Source organism: Phocoena sinus, chromosome 20, assembly GCF_008692025.1.
Source record: "Phocoena sinus isolate mPhoSin1 chromosome 20, mPhoSin1.pri, whole genome shotgun sequence".
In the NCBI taxonomy this organism is placed as follows: domain Eukaryota; kingdom Metazoa; phylum Chordata; class Mammalia; order Artiodactyla; family Phocoenidae; genus Phocoena; species Phocoena sinus.
Window position 1 is genome coordinate 32,395,184 of NC_045782.1, and position 24,014 is coordinate 32,419,197.

A 24,014-nucleotide genomic window follows, 5' to 3' on the forward strand; every position below is an offset into this window, starting at 1 on the left:
CTACTTTTTGAGATGTAATTTCATACAATAAAGTGCAAAGTCTTAATTATACACTCAATTAATTTTACATATGTACATATGCACATAATCAACCACTCCATTAAGATACCAATTATTTCCACAGTCTCAGAAAGCTCCAGTGTGCTTCCTTTCCAGTCAATATCTTCCCCAATGTAAACACTATTCTGAACTCTATCACCATCAATCAGTTTTGCCTGTTTTTGAACTCCATATGTATAGTGCCGTACTGTATGTATTTGATCAATATTATGTCCATGAAATTCATCCATGTTGTGGCATAGCAGTAGTTTGTTCATTTTCATTGCATGTAGCATTCCATTGTGTGACTACTGCATGATTTATTTATTCTATTGGTGGACATTCTGTTTTTTTATGAATTTTGACTATACTTGAACTTGGTTTTTGGTGGACAAATGCACTCATTTCTTTTGGGTAAATAGCAAGGAAAGGACTTGCTTGTTGACAGAGTATATGTATGTTTACGGCTGTAAAAGATACTGCCCAAATACTTTTCTAAAGTGGTTGTGCCTACGTTTATTCCCATTAGCTATGTATGGGACTTCCATGTGTCGTACACCCTTGCTAACACTTGACATTGTCAGTCTTTTAATTTTGGCCTTTTTGGTTGGGATGGCAATTAATTCATAGTGATTTTTAATCTGCAAATCCCTGATGATCAATGATATTAAACAGCTTATTTTCATAAGCTTATTTGCCGTCCAGGCATCTTCTTTTGTGAAGTTCAAGTCTTTTCCTTATATTTCTATTGGGTTGAATGTCTTCATAAGACATTGAAATATCTTTTTCTCATTGATTTATAGGATTCAGGATTCTGACAGTGAGATTAATTAATATTCCTCTTTCAGCAACTGAGAACAATTAGGCAAAAAACATCAAGGATACAGAAAAACAACACAATTGAAAAACTCAACTTAACTGACATGTATAGAATTTTATAACCAACAAATACAAAATACACATTCTTTGCAAGTGTTTATAAAACTTTACCAGAGAACTCCCTGGCAGTCCAGTGGTTAGGACTCAGCGTTTTCACTGCTGAGGGCTCAGGTTCGATCCCTGGTCAGGGAACTAAGATCCTGCAAGCCACACGGCGCAGCCAAAAAAAAAATCCAAAAAACGAAAACAAACCAAACCAAACAAAAAGAAGTTACCAAAGTAGACCATATGCTAAGCCATAAAGTATAAACAAATTTCAAAAATTTGAAATTACATAGAGTATATCCTCTGAATACAATGGATTAAACTAAAAATCAATGACAAAGATAAGAATATGAGTACAGATACAAGTAAGCTTAAAATTAAGTGTTGGGAGGAAGAATTTCTGGTCTGACAGTTTCTATTTTCTCCATGAAAGATGAGGCAAAGTTATGAACTGAAAGTGTGTCTAGAGGAGGCAGGGACTAGCAGAAAGGGAGACTGCTGGTTTAAGGACAATGGAAAAGAATGAAACTGTTGTTGTGGGAAAAAAATGGAAGGCCAAATGTCCAGAAAAGAACTACAAAATAGGAGAAAGAACAAGAATTTCACAGCACAGCCAGCATTTGAGAAGGACCTTAAAACGTGAGGACCCCAAAGTATGAAAGGAATTTCAACAGTCAGGAGAAGGGCATTCCAATAAGAAAACCTGAGAGAGCTTGGGGGAGGAGACAAAAGAGGGGTGGGGGGAGTAGTGGAAGGGGGAGAGGGAGGAGAGGGGTGGGAGAGGCAGCAAGTGAGCAGATCCTATAATGCCCTTAAGTAATTATTGTACTTTCTTCCTTGCCATCAACTTCTTAAGAGGTGAACTGTTGAAATTCCTGTTCTTTCACCATTTGTTCACTACTTTATCTCTTGCCATCTACTTAAAGCTGTTCACCTCAGGCTTCTCCTACCCCTAACTCCAGTGCTTTTTCTTCATCTTTCATCTCTATTCACCACTCCATGTCACACCTTCTACCTTTAAATAATCTTTCCTCTGGTTTTCTTGGTTCTCCTTCTACCTCACCGATCATTTCCTGTCTCCTTTTTCCCCTTTCTTCCATCTGAAGGTAGACATTTCCTTAAGATACATTTCCCTCCTACCTATATACTCTTCCTCACAGTGATCAAATCTACTTGCACAACTTTAATTTCAATGCAACAAACATTTATTAAGCATATACTATATGCCAGGCATTGCTCTAAACTCTGAAAAAGTGATTCTCAGCTCAGGTTTCAGATCAGACTCACCTGGAGAGTAGCAGAATAACCAGAGACTGTAATTTAATCAGTCTGAGACAGGGCTCAGGAATAAAGCTCTGCAGATGATTCTGTTGTACAGCCAAACCTAAATACTGTTTTCCATCTTTTTTTTTTTTTTTTTGTGGTGCATGGGCTTCTCTTGTTGCAGAGCATGGGCTCTAGGTGCATGGGCTTCAGTAGTTGTGGCACACGGGCTTAGTTGCTCCATGGCATGTGGGATCTTCCCAGACCAGGGCTCGAACCTATGTCCCCTGCATTGGCAGGTGGATTCTTAACCAATGTGCCACCAGGGAAGTCCCCATGTTTTCCATCTTGTATATGTCTTAGTGTTAGTGACTGAAACCACCCACCCTGGCCAGGCAAGATAGTAGCCACTTGCAACAGGAGGTCCTGCTAAGGAACGCAGAACTAACAAGCTACCAGCAACTGGAAGAATTTGGGAAAGGTCAAAAGGAGAGAGGAGACGCCAGTCCGTATGTCCTACCAACCTCCCAGAATCCTTCCCGCTGGAATCCATCTTGGCTGAGTGATGCCCACACCACCAGGAAGGACCCTGAGTCAGAGTGATTAGCCAGAGACCACTGGAAACTAACCCAATTACCATAAAACCCGAGACTGCGAGCCACGTGGCAGAGCAGATCTCCTGGGTTCCCTTACCCTACTGTTCTCCACCTGGGCACCCCTTCCCAAGAAAGTCTCTTGCTTTGTCAGCACATGTGTCTCCTCGGACAATTCACTTCCGAGTGTTAAACAAGAGCCCACTCTCGGGCCCTGGCAGGGGTCCTTCTTCCTGCAACATTAGTATGACATACAAGATCCTTAACCATCTGACCTTTATCTCACCAGCCTCTTCTTCCACTGCTCTAACTACCCTGTCCCCCTTACATTCCAGTGATACTCCATGTCTTACAACTGCCTGAATATGGTGGATGTTTCCAGTCTGGCACCTCTACACATGTTGTCAACCTCACCATCTCTACCCTTCCTACTACACACACACCTATCTCTGTTAGCTTGTCTTGTCTGTTTTCTGTTCATCCTTCAAAACCCAGTTCAAACATCTCTGAGACATTAGTGGGCCCCTTACAGATCTCATTAAGCCCATCATAATGATTACAGCTGTTGTGAGTATTAGAAATAACATTAGCGGACTTCCCTGGTGGTGCAGTGGTTAAGAATCCACCTGCCAATGCAGGGGAACGGGTTCAAGCCCTGGTCCAGGAAGATCCCACATGCCGCGGAGCAACTAAGCCTGTGCTGCACAACTACTGAGCTTGTGCTCTAGAGCCCGCGAGCCACAACTACTGAAGCCGCGTGCCTACAGACCGTGCTCTGCAACAAGAGAAGCCACCACAATAAGAAGCCTACACACCGCAACGAAGAGTAGCCCCCGCTCACCGCAGCTAGAGAAAGCCCTCATGCAGCAACGAATACCCAACACAGCCAAAAATAAATAAATAAATTTTTAAAATAATTAAAAAAAAAAAAAAGAAAGAAAGAACATGATGACCCTGGCACAGTGTTTGGCTAGACACTAAAATATCCTATGGATAATGGGGACCCACTGAATAGTGCTGTGAGATGATCAGTTTACCTTAGAGAGATGACAATGGCCATGTGGCGCTTATACTGTAAGGGGAAAGAGACTGGAGAAGCGCTAAAATACTATTGCCATAATCCGAATAAGAAATAAGAGCAAGAGCAATGGCAGTAACAATGGAAAGAAGGGGACGAATTCAAGAATTATTGGGGGATAGGATCAACAAGAATACGTAGGGCTTCCCTGGTGGCGCAGAGGTTAAAAATCCTCCTGCCAATGCAGGGGACACGGGTTTGAGCCCTGGTCCAGGAAGATCCTACATGCCGCGGAGCAACTAAGCCCGAGCACCACAACTACTGAGCCTGTGCTCTAGAGCCCGCGAGCCACAACTACTGAGCCCACACGCCACAACCACTGAAGCCTGAGTGCCTAGAGCCTGTGCTCCGCAACAAGAGAAGCCACTGCAAATGAGAAGCCCGTGGACCGCAACGAAGAGGAGCCCCTGCTCACCGCAACTAGAGAAAGCCCGTGCACAGCAACAAAGACCCAACGCAGCCAAGAATGAATGAATAAATAAATAAATAAAAACAAAAAACAAGCCTGTTCAAGCACCTAAGAGGAAAGGATCAGAAAAGAGAATTGGGAGATTATGTTCGTAAAACATAAGTAGTTTCAACAGTTTTCTAAGAGTAGCTTAGAAGTAGCTTAGAGTTTTCTAAGAGTAGTTACAAGAAATGGTAAATGCAGAAACCCAACTGCACTAGATTAAGAAGTGAATGGGACTACCAGTTGAAAGTGTGAGCATTTGTTTATTACCGTTCCCTATCAAAATCACAAAAATGACAATAAAATAGTAAAAGAGGTATAAAGATATAAGGACAAAGAGAATGGAAGAGGAGACCCCCCCAACAGATTATAGATGTCAAAAAACTTTTTGGAAAATAGAAAGTAGGTCGTCAAGGAGTAATAAACTGCCTCAGAAACCAAAGAGCCCATAGTAGGGAACGCCACTTAAGAAACAAGCATAACCCTACTTTAGCACTCTGAAAAAGTCACGTTTATGAAAGATTTTTAAGGACATGAGAAAATATTGTTATGTGGGGAAAAAAAGCAGGAAACAGAACTGTGTATTCATTACAACATCACCTATGTATATACTTTTTAATGAAATTTATCCTTAAGGGGTAAAAAACACTGAAAGGAAACATATCAAATATTAACAGCAGTTATTGCTGGATGGTCATATCTTGGATTGTTTTTTATTTCTTTCTTTGTACTTTTTGGATTTCCAAATTTTCTCTAATAAGCGTACATCTCATAATTTAAAAAAAATTAAGTAGTAAAAGCAAACTTCACTTTTAAATTCATATTAACAGGAAAAACAGAGGGGGAAAATGTATGCATTACACTGTAAGTACTAAAAGGAATAAACACTTTCAAGCAACTGTCCTGAACATTAGAACATTTGTAATTTCATGCCTCCAATTAGCTACGTTTGTAGAATAAACTCTGGAGACTATAATACACACACAGACAGAGACGGCTCCTGTTTTCTGAATGGAAAGAAGGAATGAGTGGGAGATAGAGACAGGAAACTGTTGCCCTCAGCAAAAAAGTAACACTTTGCAGACCTCATAATGACCTTCTCTGTCTACTCCACTTCTGAGGTACCATGGCAACTGGGAACCTCAGAATATCAAGATAGAAGTATTGAGAGTAAAGAGTTCGGAGAGCTGCTGGGGGGAAGGGGGGGAAGCTCAGGGAAGCTAAATGGGAAATCCTAAGAAAGCCAAACATAAGAACACTCTCACAGGCCCATCTGCAAGCAAAGCCATAATATAAACTCAAAACTAGAGCCAGTTTCCTTATTCCCCATGTTACAGCTTGAGAGAGAAGAGCCAAAAGATAGGAAGGGGAAATGAAGTTTCCTGCCCTCTCAATAATGGTTATTCTCAACATATAAACTATAACGTTGACAGTAAATGTTTGCTGTAATCAAAAGCCTTTCAGGGCTTCCCTGGTGGCGCAGTGGTTGAGAGTCCGCCTGCCGATGCAGGGGACGCGGGTTCGTGCCCCGGTCCGGGAAGATCCCACATGCCGTGGAGCGGCTGGGCCCATGAGCCATGGCCGCTGAGCCTGCGCGTCCGGAGCCTGTGCTCCGCAATGGGAGAGGACACAACAGTGAGAGGCCCGCGTACCGCAAAAAAAAAAAGTTATAAAAAAAAAAAAAAAGCCTTTCAGATCTAAATTCCCAAAAGCCCTAATATGAAAATTTACCTCACAAATGGACTCCTCCATAATAAATAATATATTATACCAGTATGGCACATTTTACTTTTCCAAGGGCTTTTGCAGCTATTTATTTTCACCTCCATCACTAGATTTAAATGAAATCACTTCAGACTCAGGAGTTTAAAAGTGAGAGACTAAAAAATAAAGAGAATCCTTGTTTCTTTCCAGGTCAAACACAAATATATACAGCTTAAACTAGAAAGCTCTTGTTCTTCATAGCTTTTGGTCAAATCATACAATATTTTATAATGGTCACTTTCATTATGATTGTAAAATCCAAGAAAATATCATCGTTAGTGCAACGCCAAATTGTTGTGCTACACATGCTATAACAATAAAAAGTGTGGAATGGTAAATTATCCTTTATTTTTCCTTCCATTTATCTCTATGCCACCAAACTATCACTAGTAGCCATATACTTTCATGATTTGCTACCTTCCTTTTCAACGAGTCACTGTCACCAAAAAAAAAAAGAGGGTAGCAATAGATTAAGAAATTTAAGGGATATAATATACAACGTATGGTCCTGGATTTGATACCAGATTGGATGAAACAGGATTTTAGAGTCAACTGGAGAAACTTGAATATGGTGTACATATTAGATGAGATGAAAATTTATTGAAATATAAAAGTGGAAATTTTTGACAAAAAAGAGACTGTAAAACAACGTATACAAGATGATTTCATCTCAGTAGCAAGAAATGCATATGCACCTATGCACAGAAAAGGATCCAGAAGACTATACAATAGGGTATTAGCAGGAGTTATCTCTGGGTGGTGGATATACAAGACTTTATGTTTGCTTTCTAGTATTTTGTTTTTAATTTTCCTTACTGCTTCTTTAATAAAGCATTATGTAAAAATATATTTTCAGGGACTTCCCTGGCAGTCCAGTGGTTAAGACTTTGCCTTCCAATGCAGGGGGTACAGGTTCAATCCCTGGTCCAGGAGCTAAGAGCCCAAATGCCTCACGGCCAAAATACCAAAACATAAAACAGAAGCAATAGTAACAAATTCAATAAAGACTTTAAAAAAAAAAGGTCCACATCAGAAAAAATAAAATTCTAAAAATATATATATATTTATTTTCTAACTTCTGTCCCTTTTAAATAAGGCTGACGTTTAATTAGAGAAAAATTGCTCAAAGAGGACACAACCTATCTATTACACCCAGCGTTCTTGTTTTAGTGTAGTGGCTGACAGCATGTGCTCTGACTGGGTAATTCCCTATCCATAAATTCCCCATCCATAAATTAATGGGTAATAAGAGTATATTACTTACCTTGTGGGTTTGCTGCAGTGGAGATTAAGTGTGACACTCCACATAAAGCACATCAGAGAGTTTGGCATATAGTAAAGCACTTGATAATGTTACCAATCATTACTATTATTTTTCTAATTAGTCACTGAGAAAACAGGACTGCTAATTCATACAGACAATGTGAAAAATAGGATAGGATGTAGCAGGAATAGGTCAGCTCTTTCTCCTACTATTCTTGTTCGCTATAACTTCCCTCTTGACCCAGTCAATGGGGATGGAAGCTGAGAGCCAATCCCAGATTCTCTCAGATTCTAACTAAGGTTAGAATCACCTTATTTCTTATGGATGAAGCTCGGTACAGCTCTCTATGAAAATTTTTCTTTTTTCTTTTTTTTTTTTGCGGTACGCGGGCCTCTCACTGTTGTGGCCTCTCCCATTGCGGAGCACAGGCTCCGGACGCGCAGGCTCAGCGGCCATGGCTCACAGGCCTAGCCGCTCCGCGGCAGGTGGGATCCTCCCGGACCGGGGCACGAACCGGTGTCTCCTGCATCGGCAGGCGGACTCTCAACCACTGTGCCACCAGGGAAGCCCCTATATGAAAATTTTAATATGACCATGAAGTACGGTATCTAGGAGCTGATCCCAAATTCGGTATATTACCTGTCTGCATTCCATGACTGGCATCACTGGAGAAACTTTAAAGATTATTTCTAATTAGAAAATAGCATCAAAACTCTCTAGTTATGGGCTTCCCTGGTGGCGCCCGAGCGACCTGCCTCAGCCCCCTACCCCCAGGAGACCACCAGATCACCTTTTCCCAAGGTCTACCGACAGAACTGCCCGAGGCCAATGTACCTTGGCAAAGCTGCCAGAGATATTTTCAACAAAGGATTTGGTTTTGGGCTGGTGAAACTAGATGTGAAAACAAAGTCATGCAGTGGGGTGGAATTCTCAACATCTGGTTAATCTAACACAGACACTGGTAAAGTTACTGGAACCTTGGAGACCAAATATAAATGGTGTGAGTATGGTCTGACTTTCACAGAAAAGTGGAACACTGATAACACTCTGGGAACAGGAATCGCTATTGAAGACCAGATTTGTCAAGGTTTGAAACTGACATCCGATACCACCTTTTCACCAAACACGGGAAAGAAAAGAGGTAAAATCAAGTCTTCTTACAAGAGGGAGTGTATAAACCTTGGTTGTGATGTTGGCTTTGATTTTGCTGGACCTGCAATCCACAGTTCAGCGGTCTTTGGTTATGAGGGCTGGCTTGCTGGGCACCAGATGACCTTTGACAGTGCCAAATCAAAGCTGACAAGGAATAATTTTGCAGTGGGCTACAGGACTGGGGACTTCCAGCTACACACTAACATCAGTGATGGGACAGAATTTGGAGGGTCAATTTATCAAAAAGTATGTGAAGATCTTGACACTTCAGTAAACACTGCTTGGAACCAACTGCAGTAGCTTTGGCACTGCAGGAACCAACTGCACTAGCTTTGGCATTGCAGCTAAATATCAGTTGGATCCCACTGCTTCCATTTCTGCAAAAGTCAACAACTCTAGTTTAATTGGAGTGTGTGCTACACTCAGACTCTGAGGCCTGGTGTGAAGCTTACATTGTCTGCTCTGGTAGATGGGAAGAGCATTAATGCTGGAGGCCACAAGCTTGGGCTTGCCCTGGAGTTGGAGGCTTAATCCAGCTGAACGAGACCTCTGGGAATGGATATCAGAAGATTTGGCCTTATATATTTCCAGTGTGACCAGCCAGCTTTCCCTGCCCCCCAGAAGGTGATCAAAACAAAGGATGATGTAAACAAGAGCTGCATTTTAAATATTTAGAGAGTTACTTGTTAGCTGGTTTCTAGTTGAATTGGTTATCTATCTAGTTACCAATGCTGCAGTCGTGCAGTCACTTACACATTATTTAAATGTATTTAACTGTTAAATGCGCTACCCACCAATAATGAAATAAACCTTTATGAAAACTGAAAAAAAAAATAATAGTAGGGTTCAGAAACGTATCAACCTAGCTGATATACAGGTAACAAACCCTAGCTGATCTTCTCTAAAAATAAAAAGCCAGGGCTTCCCTGGTGGCGCAGTGGTTGGGAGTCCGCCTGCCGATGCAGGGGACATGGGTTCGTGCCCCGGTCCGGGAAGATCCCACATGCTGCGGAGCGGCTGGGCCCGTGAGCCATGGCCTCTGAGCCTGCGCGTCCGGAGCCTGTGCTCCGCAATGGGAGAGGCCACAACAGTGAGAGGCCCGCGTACCGCAAAAAAAAAAAAAAAAAAAAGCCAAAGCACAGTCATCTACAATGATGCCTACATATGATGCCTATATATTCCCACCAAGCTACAACTACTTTCTTGGGGTATTATTTTCAAATGTCTGGGTCATAAAGCTTAGAGAGTGATTAATCCAATCTTACCCTGGCACTCCAGAAAAACACGTGATGCAAGTCATCTCCAACTCTGGAAAAGTCTATTTTCTTTTTCTGCCTATTCATCCATCACACCCACTTGACTTCTCATTTAGCACTTAAAACAAAGCCCTAACTTGAGACAGGGGCCCACTCTCATCCTATACTATGGCAATTACTTCACTTGGTTTTAGATGACCTCCAGTTAGCATCTTTTAAGAATGTACCTGCCTTTTTAATCTGTATCACCTGTGAAGGATTAAGACTATTCATTCTGGGAGCTAATCCTAAACTCAGCCAGTCTCTATTTAATTTGGGTTCAAAGGGCGAAAAGGAGTATCTGAATCAATATCATCATTTTCACAGATGAGGAATATGAGTCCAAAGAGGTAACATGAATTGTCTGTGGTCACCTACTTAATTGGTGGCAAATGTCAGAAGAGTCCTTTCTAATATATAAAATGAATTTGGAACAATTTAAATTACCCCCCAAGGACATCATATCCACAAGTGACTTAATAAATGAATCAATGGGGACTTCCCTGGTGGTGCAGTAGTTAAGAATCCACCTGCCATAGGGAGGATGGGAGGGAGGGAGACGCAAGAGGGAAGAGATATGGGAACATATGTATATGTATAACTGATTCACTTTGTTATAAAGCAGAAACTAACACACCATTGTAAAGCAATTATACCCCAATAAAGATGTTAAAAAAAAAAAAAGAATCCACCTGCCAATGCAGGGGACACGGGTTCGATCCCAGGTCTGGGAAGATCCCACATGCCGCAGAGCAACAAAGCCCATGCACCACAACTACTGAGCCTACGCTCTAGAGCCTGTGAGCCACAACTACTGAGCCCATGCACCGCAACTACTGAAGCTCGCACGCTCTAGGGCTGGCGTGCCGCAACTACTGAGCCCATGTGCTGCAACTAACTAAAGCCCGGCAGCCTAGAGCCCGTGCTCCACGAAAAGAGAAGCCAACACAATGAGAAGCCCACGCGCCACAACAAAGAGTAGCTCCTGCTCGCCACAACTAGAGTAAGCCCGTGCGCAGCAACGAAGACCCAATGCAGCCAAAAAAAAAAAAAAAAAGTGATGGAAGTTTAAAAAAAAAAGAAATGTATCAATGGAGAACCTTTGTTCTATTTTGGAACATTAGCTATCTGAGAAGCAAGTAGAAACTGGCACTGTCTCCTTCCCAGGCTGCTGATCACACTTCAATCCGTGGTTCCTCCACAAGCTACAGGCATGAGTTTTGCAACAGAAGGGCATGCAAAGAAATTCTCAAGTGCTCATACCACTGACCCCATAGACTTTGCAATTTGGCAACTATAAACTGCCTTGTAATATCATCAGCTGAATTTCTTATAATAGTATTTATCTCACCATTGCCAAACTCACAATTTCATAATCCAATGAATGGATATTCTGCTTCACTTGGCCTCAAATTGGACAAATTTCTCAAGTGCTGTGTGGCTTTAAGGATTTAGATTTCACCCGGTCTTTCTCAACAGGGGCACCATGACATTGTGAGAACAATTCTCCGTTGTGTGTGATTATCCAGTACCTTGCAGAAGGTTTAGAATCTTTGGTCCTTGGCCTTCTCAATGCAAGTAATCCCACCAGTCACAACCTCCACTCATTTACAAATGACCTCAGGGATACCGCCCCCAGTATTAGCCTTCAGGACAATCATTAAGTGAACTATTAAGTAAGAAAAAATGTTTACATAAAGATAAAAACCTGACCTCTTTTCCCTGCTACTAAATACTGACTTCTATTCCTCTTTTTAGCCCAGAGATTAGATATAATACTTTATTCACTAACTCCTAAACACCAACTTTGTCTGCACTAGTTATATAATTAAGACACTTGTATGGTCAGGGAAATAGGGGAGAAAAGTTACTTCAATGGAATCCGGGCATCTAACTTTGAATTCCAGTCTTCCAGCTATTTACCTTTAGGCAAGTTATTTTCCCTCTTTAGACCTCAGTTTTCTCATCTATTTAAATAAAAGGCATTAGGCTAAATTATCTCACTGGTTCATTGCAGTTCTAGGAAAAGTAAAACATAATTAACTTGCTTAACTCTTTTCTTTCAACCTCCACGTAGCCAAACAGGGGTGACCACTGACACTCACTACTTCATGTTCCAGAAGCAAGGACCCCAAATCCCCAGGGATAACCATAGGCAGGACAGTTGCATTCAGCCAGACCCAGTACAGGATTTTACTACAGAATCTGTATCTTGGGTGTATAAAAAGGAGCTGAATTATTTTATGATCCATTAATTATAGAAGCACCAAGATAATAACAGGAGCGATAGTCACCCTAATTTATGTTTATCTAGGCTAACCAATAATCTCAACCCTGTATATTAGACTGTATATTAGACTCACTCAAATAGCTTTAAAAAAAAATGCCCCAGGGCTTCCCTGGTGGCGCAGTGGTTGAGCGTCTGCCTGCCAATGAAGGGGACACGGGTTCGTGCCCCAGTCCGGGAAGATCCCACATGCCGCGGAGCGGCTGCGCCCGTGAGCCATGGCTGCTGAGCCTGCGCCTCTGGAGCTTGTGCTCCGCAACAGGAGAGACCACAACAGCGAGAGGCCGGCGTACCAAAAAAAAAAAAAAAAAAAAAAAAAAAATGCCCCAGCTCCAAGCCAGGCCAATATCACCTGAATCAGAATTTCTGGGGATGGGGCTCATTTCTTAAGGTCCTCCAAGCGATTCTGATGTACAGTAAAAACCAAGAACCACTAATTCAGACTTTTCAATCCAAGAAATGCAAGGCAAATGACCAAAAGTCCACACACTGGTTGTTCAATCAAACATCAATAAATAAGAATAATCTAGTGTTACTATTTACTGACATTCTCAATTACATGTAGAGAATCGTGTTTCTAGAGAAAAAGGAGAGCTCTACAACAACCCCTTGTTCCTCAATAAAGACTGGCCCTGTCAGAATTAGAATATAACTTTCTGACATGATAAAGCAGTTCAAAGAAAGATTACTACAAATTTGCCCACCCCTGCAAAAGTCCTATCAATCTTCAGACAGTTATAACAGTGTTAGTCAAAGTAGTACGGAGACTGAAATTCCTCACTCTTACTTGCTAGGTCTCACTAAAAGACCTAGCATGTAGGAGGAACGGGAGAAAGTTTAGAGGAACATTTAGGAAAAGACACTTTCAAAACCTGCACTCCAGGCAAAATACATCATTTCCCACTTATCAAAAAATCCAATGAAAAAAAAACAAAAAAAAACCCAAAGGGGCTTCCCTGGTGGCGCAGTGGTTGAGAGTCCGCCTGCCGATGCAGGGGACACGGGTTTGTGCCCCAGTCCGGGAGGATCCCACATGCCGCAGAGCGGCTGGGCCCGTGGGCCATGGCCGCTGAGCCTGCATGCCCAGAGCCTGTGCTCCGCAACGGGAGAGGCCACAACAGTGAGAGGCCCGCGTACCGCAAAAAAAAAAAAAAAGAAAAAAAAAAGAAGTCCAATGATACAGAAAAAGGTGAAAAAATCTTGGCTCAAATTATTCTTGCTCTTTTCAGAACAAGATCAATGAAACCAACAGGACAGATTAAATAAGTAAAACATTAAACTTCTCTGACTTACCTCATGTGTAAGGCCAAGCCATCCTGTAGGCTAGAGATCCCCAAGTCAGAGAGCGTATCTGAGCAGACAGAGGCTGGTGACAGAGAGCCCTCCTTCTCCTCCAGTAGGTCCAGCTTCACCAGGTTGCTAATCTCATCCTCTGAGTTATCTTCAGACACGGAACCAATTATGAATCGGGAGTGCTGGTTGAGCTCCACAGGTTTGGCCAAGGAAGAAGGTTCATCCATTATTCCTTCAAAATGATCTCTCAGAGCTATGGAGAAGATGAAGGGTAAGTGAGAAAAGCAGGTTATGGATAATAACCTGTATCTGAGGAAAGTCACAGGTTAGACCTAGTACACCACAGCTGGCACTTGGAAGCAAGGCAGAGTTTGAGAACTAGTTTACTTGGCTATTCTTTTTCAAGGCCTTTGCTTTCTAAAAGAAAAGAAAATCCAGATCATGGGAACTATGCCTAAAAAATTAAAATCAGTTCCCTTTTCCTCAAAGAACGTTCTCTCTAAAAACTATAAGCCATTCCCAATATCTATCAGTTTTGTGAAGTCCAAGAGATAATAATGATCAGTGGAGAAATCTCTGTAGTAGGTGAAAGCTGCTGGTTGTGATACTGCTATTTCAGTTGTTAGTATTGGGGAGAATGCAGGGTAAGGGTTTGGGGAGAGTGGTGGTCATTTGAAACTTGGTGTTTACATAACTATCATCTGGTTCCAAACACTATACTATGAGAGGCTATGAATTTTACATAAGTGTATATACATATGAGTATACACACATGAAGTATATTTACATATGTACATACATATATAAGGCAAACTAAATGCGTGTATACATATACTACACACATACACAGCTTGCTTTAAAACAAACTCCAGATGAGTATTTTTAGTTTAAAAAAATCTTTACTTGTCCCCATGAGTTTTTTTTTAAATCACATCTGTTAAAAATTCACCCCAGGGATTTTGCTGGTGGCGCAGTGGTTAAGACTCCGTGCTCCCAATGCAGGGGGCACGGGTTCGACCCCTGGTCAGGGAACTAGATCCCACACACATGCCACAACTAAGAGTTTGCATGCCACACCTAAGGAGCACATGTGCTGCAACTAAGAAGCTGGCAAACCACAACTAAGGAGCCCATAGGCCGCAACTAAGACCTGGCATAACCAAATTAATTAATTAATTATTTTTTTAAAAACTTAAAAAAATTCACCCCAAAATGTCTGTTTTGGACTCTAATATGCTGATTGCTGACACTGATAGGGAGAAAGTGAATCTACTATCAAATTTTAAATTTATAATTAAAATTATGGAGGTGTTATCTCAATTAAGTACAAGTTTTCTAGATACAGGGCCTTACTAGTCAGGATTAGATGTTGCCAACCGCTAGCAAACTAATTAACAAAGACCAAAACATAGTTCAAAGCTCACAACAACAATAAAAACCCAAACTAAATGAAACAATATTTATTCTGTCACTTCAAAAATGCTATTTAAAAGTCAAAACTACACATCAAATTAGTATTAAACAGCTTGTAGCCTGACCAACGATTTTAATTCAGAGTAATGATTCCCAGTCCTGATATTGAGGTGCCTTCAGAGAAGGTTATAAATAAATAATAAACTTATTATTAATAATTGTATATGCTGTAAACCACTTTGATGTATAAAAGTAAACAGTAATGTTCTTTGACATTAGATAATAAAACATCAAGATTTTAAAATATTTGAGAATCATCACTAAATGTGTTAAAAACGACACATGCACCATTATTTCGGTGTAATTTATAAATCAGAGCTTATTCGTTTACAAAAACACAACAGAATCTGTAAACCCTAGAGCAGTGGTTCGCAAAGTATGGTTGCCCGACCACAGCAGCAGCCACAGCAACCGCATGACCTGGGCTCTACCACAGACTAGCAAACTGTACTGGAACCTACAGGTTGGGGCACAGTAATCTATATTTTAACAAGTCCTGAAATTTGAGAACCACAGTGCTAGAAGAGTGAAACAGTAATAACAAATTGCCAGGAATGCTAAAAATACCTATAGACATTTCCTAAAAGCCAATTGGAGATTCCTTAGGCTAACTTTCATTTTTAAAACCAGAATCAAATATAAAAGTATCACGTGAAAGGAAAAAATTGACGTCTAAATTCATCATACAGGGGACTTTCCTGGCAGTCCAGTGGTTAAGACTCCACGCTTCCACTGCAGGGTGGGGGGGGGCCCGGTTTGATCCCTGGTGGGGCAACTAAGATTCCGCATGCCGCACGGTGTGGCCAAAAAAATGAATTAAATTAAATAAATAAATTCACTATACATTTCTCCCTTGGAATATTAGGTTTCTTTAAAAAAATTTTTTTAACGTCTCCAGATTTTATAAAGAGGCTCATTTCCAGAACCTTCAAAAAAACCAAATCATTAAAAAGAGAAAAAAAGGACGGAAAGAAAAAAGGGAGAGAAGGAGGTAGGGAGGGAAAAGTTCTAACAGATTTACCACTCTGAAGAACATCAAAAAGTACAGCAGTGAAAAGGCTACTTCTTTCTCATTTTAGAGCAGTGAATAATCAAGCTTAAAAATAATAGATTAAAAACAATTTTTCCAAATTTCATCTCAACTAACAGAAAATAATAGCTGCCTTCTTCACAAGAGAAATAAGGCACTCAGGGACAGATTCTAGTTTATAGTCTAAGCAAAATTAGATAACTACACAAAAAAATTGAACTCACTGAGAAAGGAGCAATTCTCCTTTCTTCCATGGGAAAAGAAAAAGGATTAACGAATAAATGAAAGGTTCCATAAGGTCAACTTCAAATTTTTCTTTCCTAGCCAAGAAGAACATGAAGGAACCTATAGGTTCCAGAAACTGAAAGCAGCAAAGTGTCAACAGCTAAAGAGCCTGTCCACCAACTGGCAGCTCCACTGAGTGGTATTCCCAGGCACAAGCCTACAAACCACAGAAAAGAGAGGTCGTGTATGGAAAATCACTGAGAAGCTGTCCAGACACTCTAGAAGCTACTCCACAGCCCGTCCCATTTCCACTGATTCCAGGCCTGAACTGAAGAGAAAAGGTGGTGGATTACTACCACTGTCAGTCTCAACCACTTCAGGTAACCCACCTCCCACCTCCAGTCTGCCTATATTTTTTTGTGGAAGGCAACTTTTAACATAAAAGCCTACAGTTTTATATTTTAGCACATGAACATAAAATTTTTATCACATTGTAAACACGAAGAAGCATTATTTGTAACTGACCTCTTAAAATTCTTATTGTCTGAGCAGATATCCACCTCCAAAAAGAACTAAAGAGAGAAAGAGAGAGATTTGAAATGTCTTTTTTTAAGAAACCCAAATTTTATCAATTCCCGTTTTGCTCATCACAGTACAAAACTAGTGAAAGTATCATGTCTGTGGCCAAATATACTATTTAACTTGAAGTATAAAGTTCAGTTGCTTAACTATTGGTTTAAATCTGTAAATCAAAAGCATTACACATTCAAAGACTTTACTATTCATGAAAAGTATTAAACAATAATCCAAGCTTACCATTTCACAAGGTGCCTTTTCCAATTGTATACTTTGATGGACACATTCCGACCCTATGATTTCCAATATTTCATCAAAAAGTAGGCAGTGGGGAGAAGAGAACCACAAGATTCTCAACAACTCAGTCAGGCTCTAATTATGTTTCCAAATGTTTATACCCACCCACAAAGGTTGGGAGCCAAGGAGAGGACAGGTCTCTCATTATTAAGTCCCTAAACTCTAAGGAACCAAAGAATCTCTAGCTACTTCCCAAATCCTGGTTTTCCTTCTATGCCCAACAATTATAATGTATTCGGGGTAGAATTTCTCTACTTTGACTACGTATAACAATTACCTGTGGAGCTTTTTAAAAACACATGAATGGATAAAGAAGATGTGGTGTATACATACAATGGAATACTATTCAGCCATTAAAAACAGAATGAAATTTCACCATTTGCAACAACATGGATGGATTTGGAAGGTATTATGCTTAGTGAAATGAGTCAGACAGAGAAAGACAAATACTGTATGATATCACTTATATGTGGAATCTAAAAAATACAACAAACTAGTGAATATAACAAAAAAGAAGCAGACTCACAGATAGCAAGAAGAAACTACTGCTTACCAGTGGGGAGAGGGAAGGGGGAAGGGCAATAATGGGGTAGGGGATTAAGAGGTACAAACTGTTATGTATAAAATAAGCTACAAGGATATATTGTACAACACAGGAAATATAGCCAATATATATACTTTTTAATTTATTTTTTGGCTGCGTTGGGTCTTTGTTGCTGTGCGCGGGCTTTCTCTAGTTGTGGCGAGCGGGGTCTACTCTTTGTTGCGGTGTGCGGGCTTCTCATTGCAGTGGCTTCTCTTTGCTGCGGAGCACAGCCTCTAGGCACGCGGGCTGCAGTAGTTGTGGCTCACGGGCTCTAGAACACAGGCTCAGTAGTTGTGGCCCACGGGCTTAGCTGCTCCGCAGCATGTGGGATCTTCCCGGACCAGGGCTCAAACCCGTGTTCCCTACATTGGCAGGTGGATTCTTAACCACTGCGCCACCAAGGAAGTCCCTAGCCAATATTTTATAGTAACTATAAATGGAGTATAACCTTTAAAAACTGTAAATCACTATGTTGTACACCTGTAACATACAATACTGTACATCAACTACACTTCAATAAAAAAAATTATTTAAAAAAAATGCCTAAACTCCATTCCAGATCTTCTGAATCAGAATCCCTGCTTGGGGGCTTCCCTGGTGGCGCAGTGGTTAAGAATCTGCCTGCCAATGCAGGGGACACGAGTTTGAGCCCTGGTCCGGGAAGCTCCCACATGCCGCGGAGCAACTAAGCCCGTGCACCACAACTACTTGGTCTTGCGCTCTAGAGCCCATGAGTCACAACTACTGAGCCCACACGCCTAGAGCCTGTGCTCCACAACAAGAGAAGCCACCCCAATGAGAAGCCCGCACACCGCATTGAAGAGTAGTTCCCGCTCACCGCAACTAGAGAAAGCCCACACACAGCAATGAAGAACCAATGCAGCCAAAAAAAAAAAAAAAAGAATCTCTGCTGGAGACCCAGATATTTGAATATTAAGTTCCACAACTAACTGAACCTCTTTACATCCAGGCTTGAAAACCACTGGTCTAGAGTGGAGAAGAAAAAAGAAGGAAAGAACTTCTTTACACTGATAGGGAAATCCAGAACTTCTAAGAGAGGACCCCAAATGACAAGCAACAGGACTGGGGACAGTGCAGGTATGCCAACTGGCAAATTAGGATGTACCCAATTGTGTAGTCTGAGCTAATACTATTCCCTACAACTGTGGTAGAGAAGGGAGTGAGAAGAGGAAGGGAAAAGTATGTTGTTTGGATGGGATGTAACAAAAGGTGTCAGGGGAGCTGGAGTCAAAACCTAGGACCAAGATCACACTCTGACTCTGACACGTTACTGGCAGTGCAAACTTGAACAAGTCACTTACCATCTCTGAGTCACCTCATCTGTAAAAATAAAAAGAGGTCATATGTACCTCATGGGACTGCTGTGAGGTCTGAGAGTACAGGAAAGGGTTTTACAAGCACTAAGCCAGTGTTTTTCAAACTACGGGTTACCAATAATCAGAATACTAAGAAATTAAGTTAATGGGTTACAACCAACATTTTAAAATTTCAATATTCAATAGAATAGAAAATGTTAAGAGTTCACCATACTTCATAAGGATAAATACTGCTTTGTAAAATTTTGTATCAGTTATATATATATGTCATGACATTAATGTCATCTTATTGTGTCCAAAAAGTTAAGTAATTTTTAAAAATTTTTATTGGAGTATAGTTGATTTACAATGTTGTGCTAGTTTCAGGTGTACAGCAAAGTGAATCAGTTATACATATACCAAAAAGTTGTCTTTTGTGTGTGTTGTGTGTGTGTGTGTATTTGGGTTTTTTTTGGTTGTTCCATGCAGCATGCAGGATCTTAGTTCCCCAACCAGAGATGGAACCCATGTCCCCCTGCATTGGGAGCTCGGAGTCTTAACCACTGGACTGCCAGGGAAGTCCCAAAAAGTTAAGTCTTAAAGCCACAATTAATCCTCATTCTTCTGCCCCCCCCCCCCACTTTATGCCCTCAAACAAGCACAGTGAGTTAAGTACCTAAACCAATCGCTCTTAAATTTTCTTAAGTCAAGACACTACTAGAAATCTAATAAAAGCTATGGACCCTGTCCTGACAAAAATGTACCCTCACAAAAATTTTGCTTGCATACCAGTTTGGTGTCCCTAAAGCCTTGCCATGAATTAGGCTAAGACTTTTCCTCTAAGTGGACAAATAATGGAATTGACCCCTGGGGAAGGCTCATATAGCTGCTGTCTTATCCCCTCCAAAAGAAGGCCTTTCCACAGATCCAGTTGTAGGATATTCTGCTTAGTCAAATAAACATTTCCTTCATTATAGCAAATGTTGCCAATGTCAAATTTTCTTTTATTTAAAAATACATATAATTGACCCTTGAACAACAGCAGTGGTTAGGGGTGCTGAACTTCCACACAGTCAAAAAGCCGTGTATAACTTAGAGTGGGCCCTCCGTATATGCAGTTCCTTCAAATCCGAGATTCAGCATCCACAGATGTGACCAACCTTTGGTTCTTGTAGTAACTGCAGTATTTACTACTGAAAAAAATATCCATGTGTAAGTGGACCCATGCAGTTCAAACCCCTGTTATTCAAAGATCAACTATATATGTTCTTGAACTTTTATTTGGGGACTCTTGAAAATATCTGCAGAAGGCTTTCCATGTTCCTGAAAAATGAGTTAAAGCTAATTATAGGTAATGCAGTTATTTATTTAGATATTTCTCTAAATAAAATAGAACAGATTTTACCAAACTTAGTAAACATGTTCTCCTTGAATTCAAATGACATGGTATTTTCCAAGCAATTCTAATTAAAGAGGCAGCAATTAGTCTTCATAGCCACTGATAAAAGTATCCAACCTAGCACAACATATCCTTGCTCTTTAAGCCATAGTAACTTCATTGAAATTTATTCAAAAAGAATCACTGACTTTTCCTCTTCATTTTTGTCATTTTATTGACAAACTCTTAAATGGATTTTGGTACTAATTCAGTATCCATAAGAGAATTATACAGTTTTTTTTTAAGCCATATTTTATTTTCCTGCAAGTTTTGAATTTTAAAATGACAAGGACTTGTGTTCCAACTTGTGAGATAAATAATGTATATTCAAAGATGAATAAGATTTGGTCCCTGGCTAAGTGGCTGTGGACACTTAAATAAACAATTACAGTAGTATAATAATTTCTAGGTGTAGAAACATAAAAGGGTACATTATCCAAACTTGGAGGTGGTAATGGTGAAGACAAAGATCAAAGAAGACTGCTTGGAGTGGGAAGGCATTAGCAATGAAGAACTAGGGAGAAAAGCAAGGAGGGAGAGGAAAGCAAGGAGGGAGAGGAAGAAGCATTCCATGTAGAAGAAACCACTGAATAAAGACCTAGATGGGGACTTCGCTGGTGGTGCAGTGGGTAAGATTCTGCACTCCCAATGTAGGAGGCCCGGGTTCTATCCCTGGTCAGGGAACTAGATCCTGCATGCATGCCACAACTAAGAAGCCTGCATGCTGCAGCTAAGAAGTCCACATGCTGCAACTAAATGATCCCGCATGCCGCAACTAAATATCCCACATGCCACAATGAAGATCCTGCCTGCCACAATTAAGGCCCAGCACAGCCAAAATAAATAAATAAATAAATATTTTTTTAAAAAGACCTAGACGGTAGAGGGAATTCCCCAGTGGTCCAGTGGTTAGAACTCCGTGCTTCTGCTGCCAGGGCCTGGATTCATTCTTCAATCCCTGCTCAGGGAACTACATGGGGTGGCAAAAAGAAAAAAAAAAAAAAACAGCAACGTATTTCTTTAGGGTATAATAGTCAGAGAAAATAACATGGTGTACTTATCTGTCCTAGTCCTCATTTCTCAGTCCAGGGATATAGAATATTTATCAAGGAGGAAGCTGGTACAAACTTCTCACCTTTCAAGAAATCTTTAATGAAGTCTTGCCAAACTTTTGGATAAGGATGGTAGGTTGAACACATATCCACTTTTGCTCCTGCCTGAAATCCCACTAAAACAACAATCAAGGAATTTTTTAAAACCATAAGCCATAAAAAGACACTCCTTCCCACCTCCCCCCAAAAAAGTCAGGGGAGACAATAGCAAGATAATTTTCTTAGAAGGCAGATGGAAGAGTGATAAATGACTACACAAACCGAAGAAAACTAAATCATGAGCCGTCTGTGGTAAAATTAGAATAAATAAAATTTACATCATGGAATCTCCAAAATGTCCAGGAAGTGGAAGTGAAAGATGGAACTATAAAGAGGACTGGCTGAAATTCCATTTCAGAAGCTTCAGATCCTTAGATTTTCTTCCCAGCTGTAAAGCCAGGGCCTGCTGCTCTACCATCTTGGTAAGAGACTGAAGATTTATACTCTAGAGAGGGTTAAATGGAGGGTTTCTAGGCTGAGGGATGCCAGCAACAGTAAAGGGGAATGCACCATATTGAAAATGGAGAGATTAAGTAAACATGTTGAGTAAGACCTCCCAGCCTTCTTTCCCTAATTTTCACCCTCCAGGAGGGAAACTGAAGGATCCTTCTTTGCAGAATCTAACCAGACCAACGAAAAAAAGCCTCAAGTAGAAAATTAGAGATCCCAAATTAAGATGCCCAATCAGATCACCCACAGTGAAATTAACAGTCAACAAGCCTCATTTATATTTTCATAATCTTGAATCAGTTTTTCAGTCCTCCCTAAATTGTAGCAGTCAATTAAGGATTACTAGATGTCTAAGAAAAACCTCCAACATGAAAGAATTTTTAAAAAGTAATGACTACCTGTAGAAAAAAATGCAACTCGGGCTTCCCTGGTGGCGCAGTGGTTGAGAGTCCGCCTGCCGATGCAGGGGACACATGTTCATGCCCCAGTCCGGGAAGATCCCACATGCCATGGAGCAGCTGGGCCCATGAGCCATGGCCGCTGAGCCTGTGCATCTGGAGCCTGTGCTCCGCAACGGGAGAGGCCACAACAGTGAGAGACCCGCGTACCACAAAAAAAAAAAAGAAAGAAAAAAATGCAACTTGAAGAGATTATGCAAAAAAAAACAAAAAATTTAAAATTAGGGGGAGGGGAGGGGAGGAGGGCAACCTGACTTCTGTGGTATTTTCCCCCCAAACACATAACCCTAGTATAATCATGAGAAAACATCAGACAAATTTGAATTAAAGGACATTCTACAAAATACTTGAACAGTCCTCTTCAAAACTGTCAAGGTCATTAAAAAAAAAAAAAAAAAAAGACTAAGAAACTATCACAGATCAGGGGAGACTAAGGAGACATCACCACTAAATGCAATGCAGTTTCTTGGATTAGATCCTGGAACAACAACAACAATAAAAAAAAAACACATCAGTTTAAAAAAAAACTGGGGAAACCTGAGTAAAGTCTATAGTTTAATTAATAGTACTGAATCAATGTTAACTTCTTGGTATTGACAAAAGTACTGCAACTATATAAGATATTAACATTAAGGGAAGCCTGGTGAAGGGTATGCAGGAAACTTATGTACTCTTATGAACTCTCTTTACAACTTTCCTGTAAGTCTAAAGTCACTTCAAAATTCAAAAAAAATTTTAAATTTTAATTTTAAAAGACTATCATTATCCTGAGAGAACTAAGAGAAGATATTACTTACATGAAACACAATGGGATATTTTTAAAAGAAACATTTAAAGAAAAGAAAGAGTTCTCAAAAGTTAAAAATACAATCACAGCAATGAAAACACTCAAAACAGAGTTAGAAGATAAAGTTAAGAACAATCTTTCATAAATCAGAATAAAAAGACAAAAGGATGGACACAGCCTCATCCACCAGCAGAAGCAAGAAGAACTACAATCCTGCAGGCTGTGGAACAAAAACCACATTCACGGAAAGACAGACAAAATGAAAAGGCAGAGGACTATGTACCAGATGAAGGAACAAGATAAAACCCCAGAAAAACAACTAAATGAAGTGGAGATAGGCAACCTTCCAGAAAAAGAATTCAGAATAATGATAGTGAAGATGATACAGGACCTTGGAAAAAGAATGGAGGCAAAGACAAAGAAGACGCAAGAAATGTTTAACAAAGACCTAGAAGATTCAAAGAACAAACACCTAGAAGAATTAAAAAACAAACAAAGAGATAAACAATACAATAATTGAAATGAAAAATACACTAGAAGGAATCAATAGCAGCATAACTGAGGCAGAAGAATGGATAAGTGACCTGGAAGACAGAATGGTGGAATTCACTGCCTCAGAACAGAATAAAGAAAAAAAAAGAAAAGAAATGTAGACAGCCTAAGAGACCTCTGGGACAACTTTAAACACAACAACATTCACATTATAGGGGTCCCAGAAGGAGAAGAGAGAGAGAAAGGACCCGAGAAAATATTTGAAGAGATTATAGTCGAAAACTTCCTTATCATGGGAAAGGAAACAGCCACCCAAGTCCAGGAAGCACAGA

General features: G+C 40.4%; 1 protein-coding gene and 1 pseudogene across 3 annotated transcripts in view; one reads left to right on the plus strand and one right to left on the minus strand.

The window, feature by feature from the left end:
* Positions 1-24,014, minus strand: part of ACACA (acetyl-CoA carboxylase alpha) — a 234,806-nt gene that overhangs the window by 198,346 nt on the left and 12,446 nt on the right. For all 3 annotated transcript variants that reach the window (XM_032617795.1, XM_032617792.1, XM_032617791.1), the window contains exons 2-3: positions 16,657-16,703; positions 13,404-13,656 (exon numbers count right to left, since the gene is read on the minus strand). In XM_032617795.1, the coding sequence (XP_032473686.1) occupies positions 13,404-13,630 (227 nt within the window). In that variant the 5' untranslated portion in view covers positions 13,631-13,656; positions 16,657-16,703. The remainder of the gene's footprint in view (positions 1-13,403; positions 13,657-16,656; positions 16,704-24,014) is intronic.
* Positions 8,205-9,059, plus strand: LOC116745391 (annotated as a pseudogene).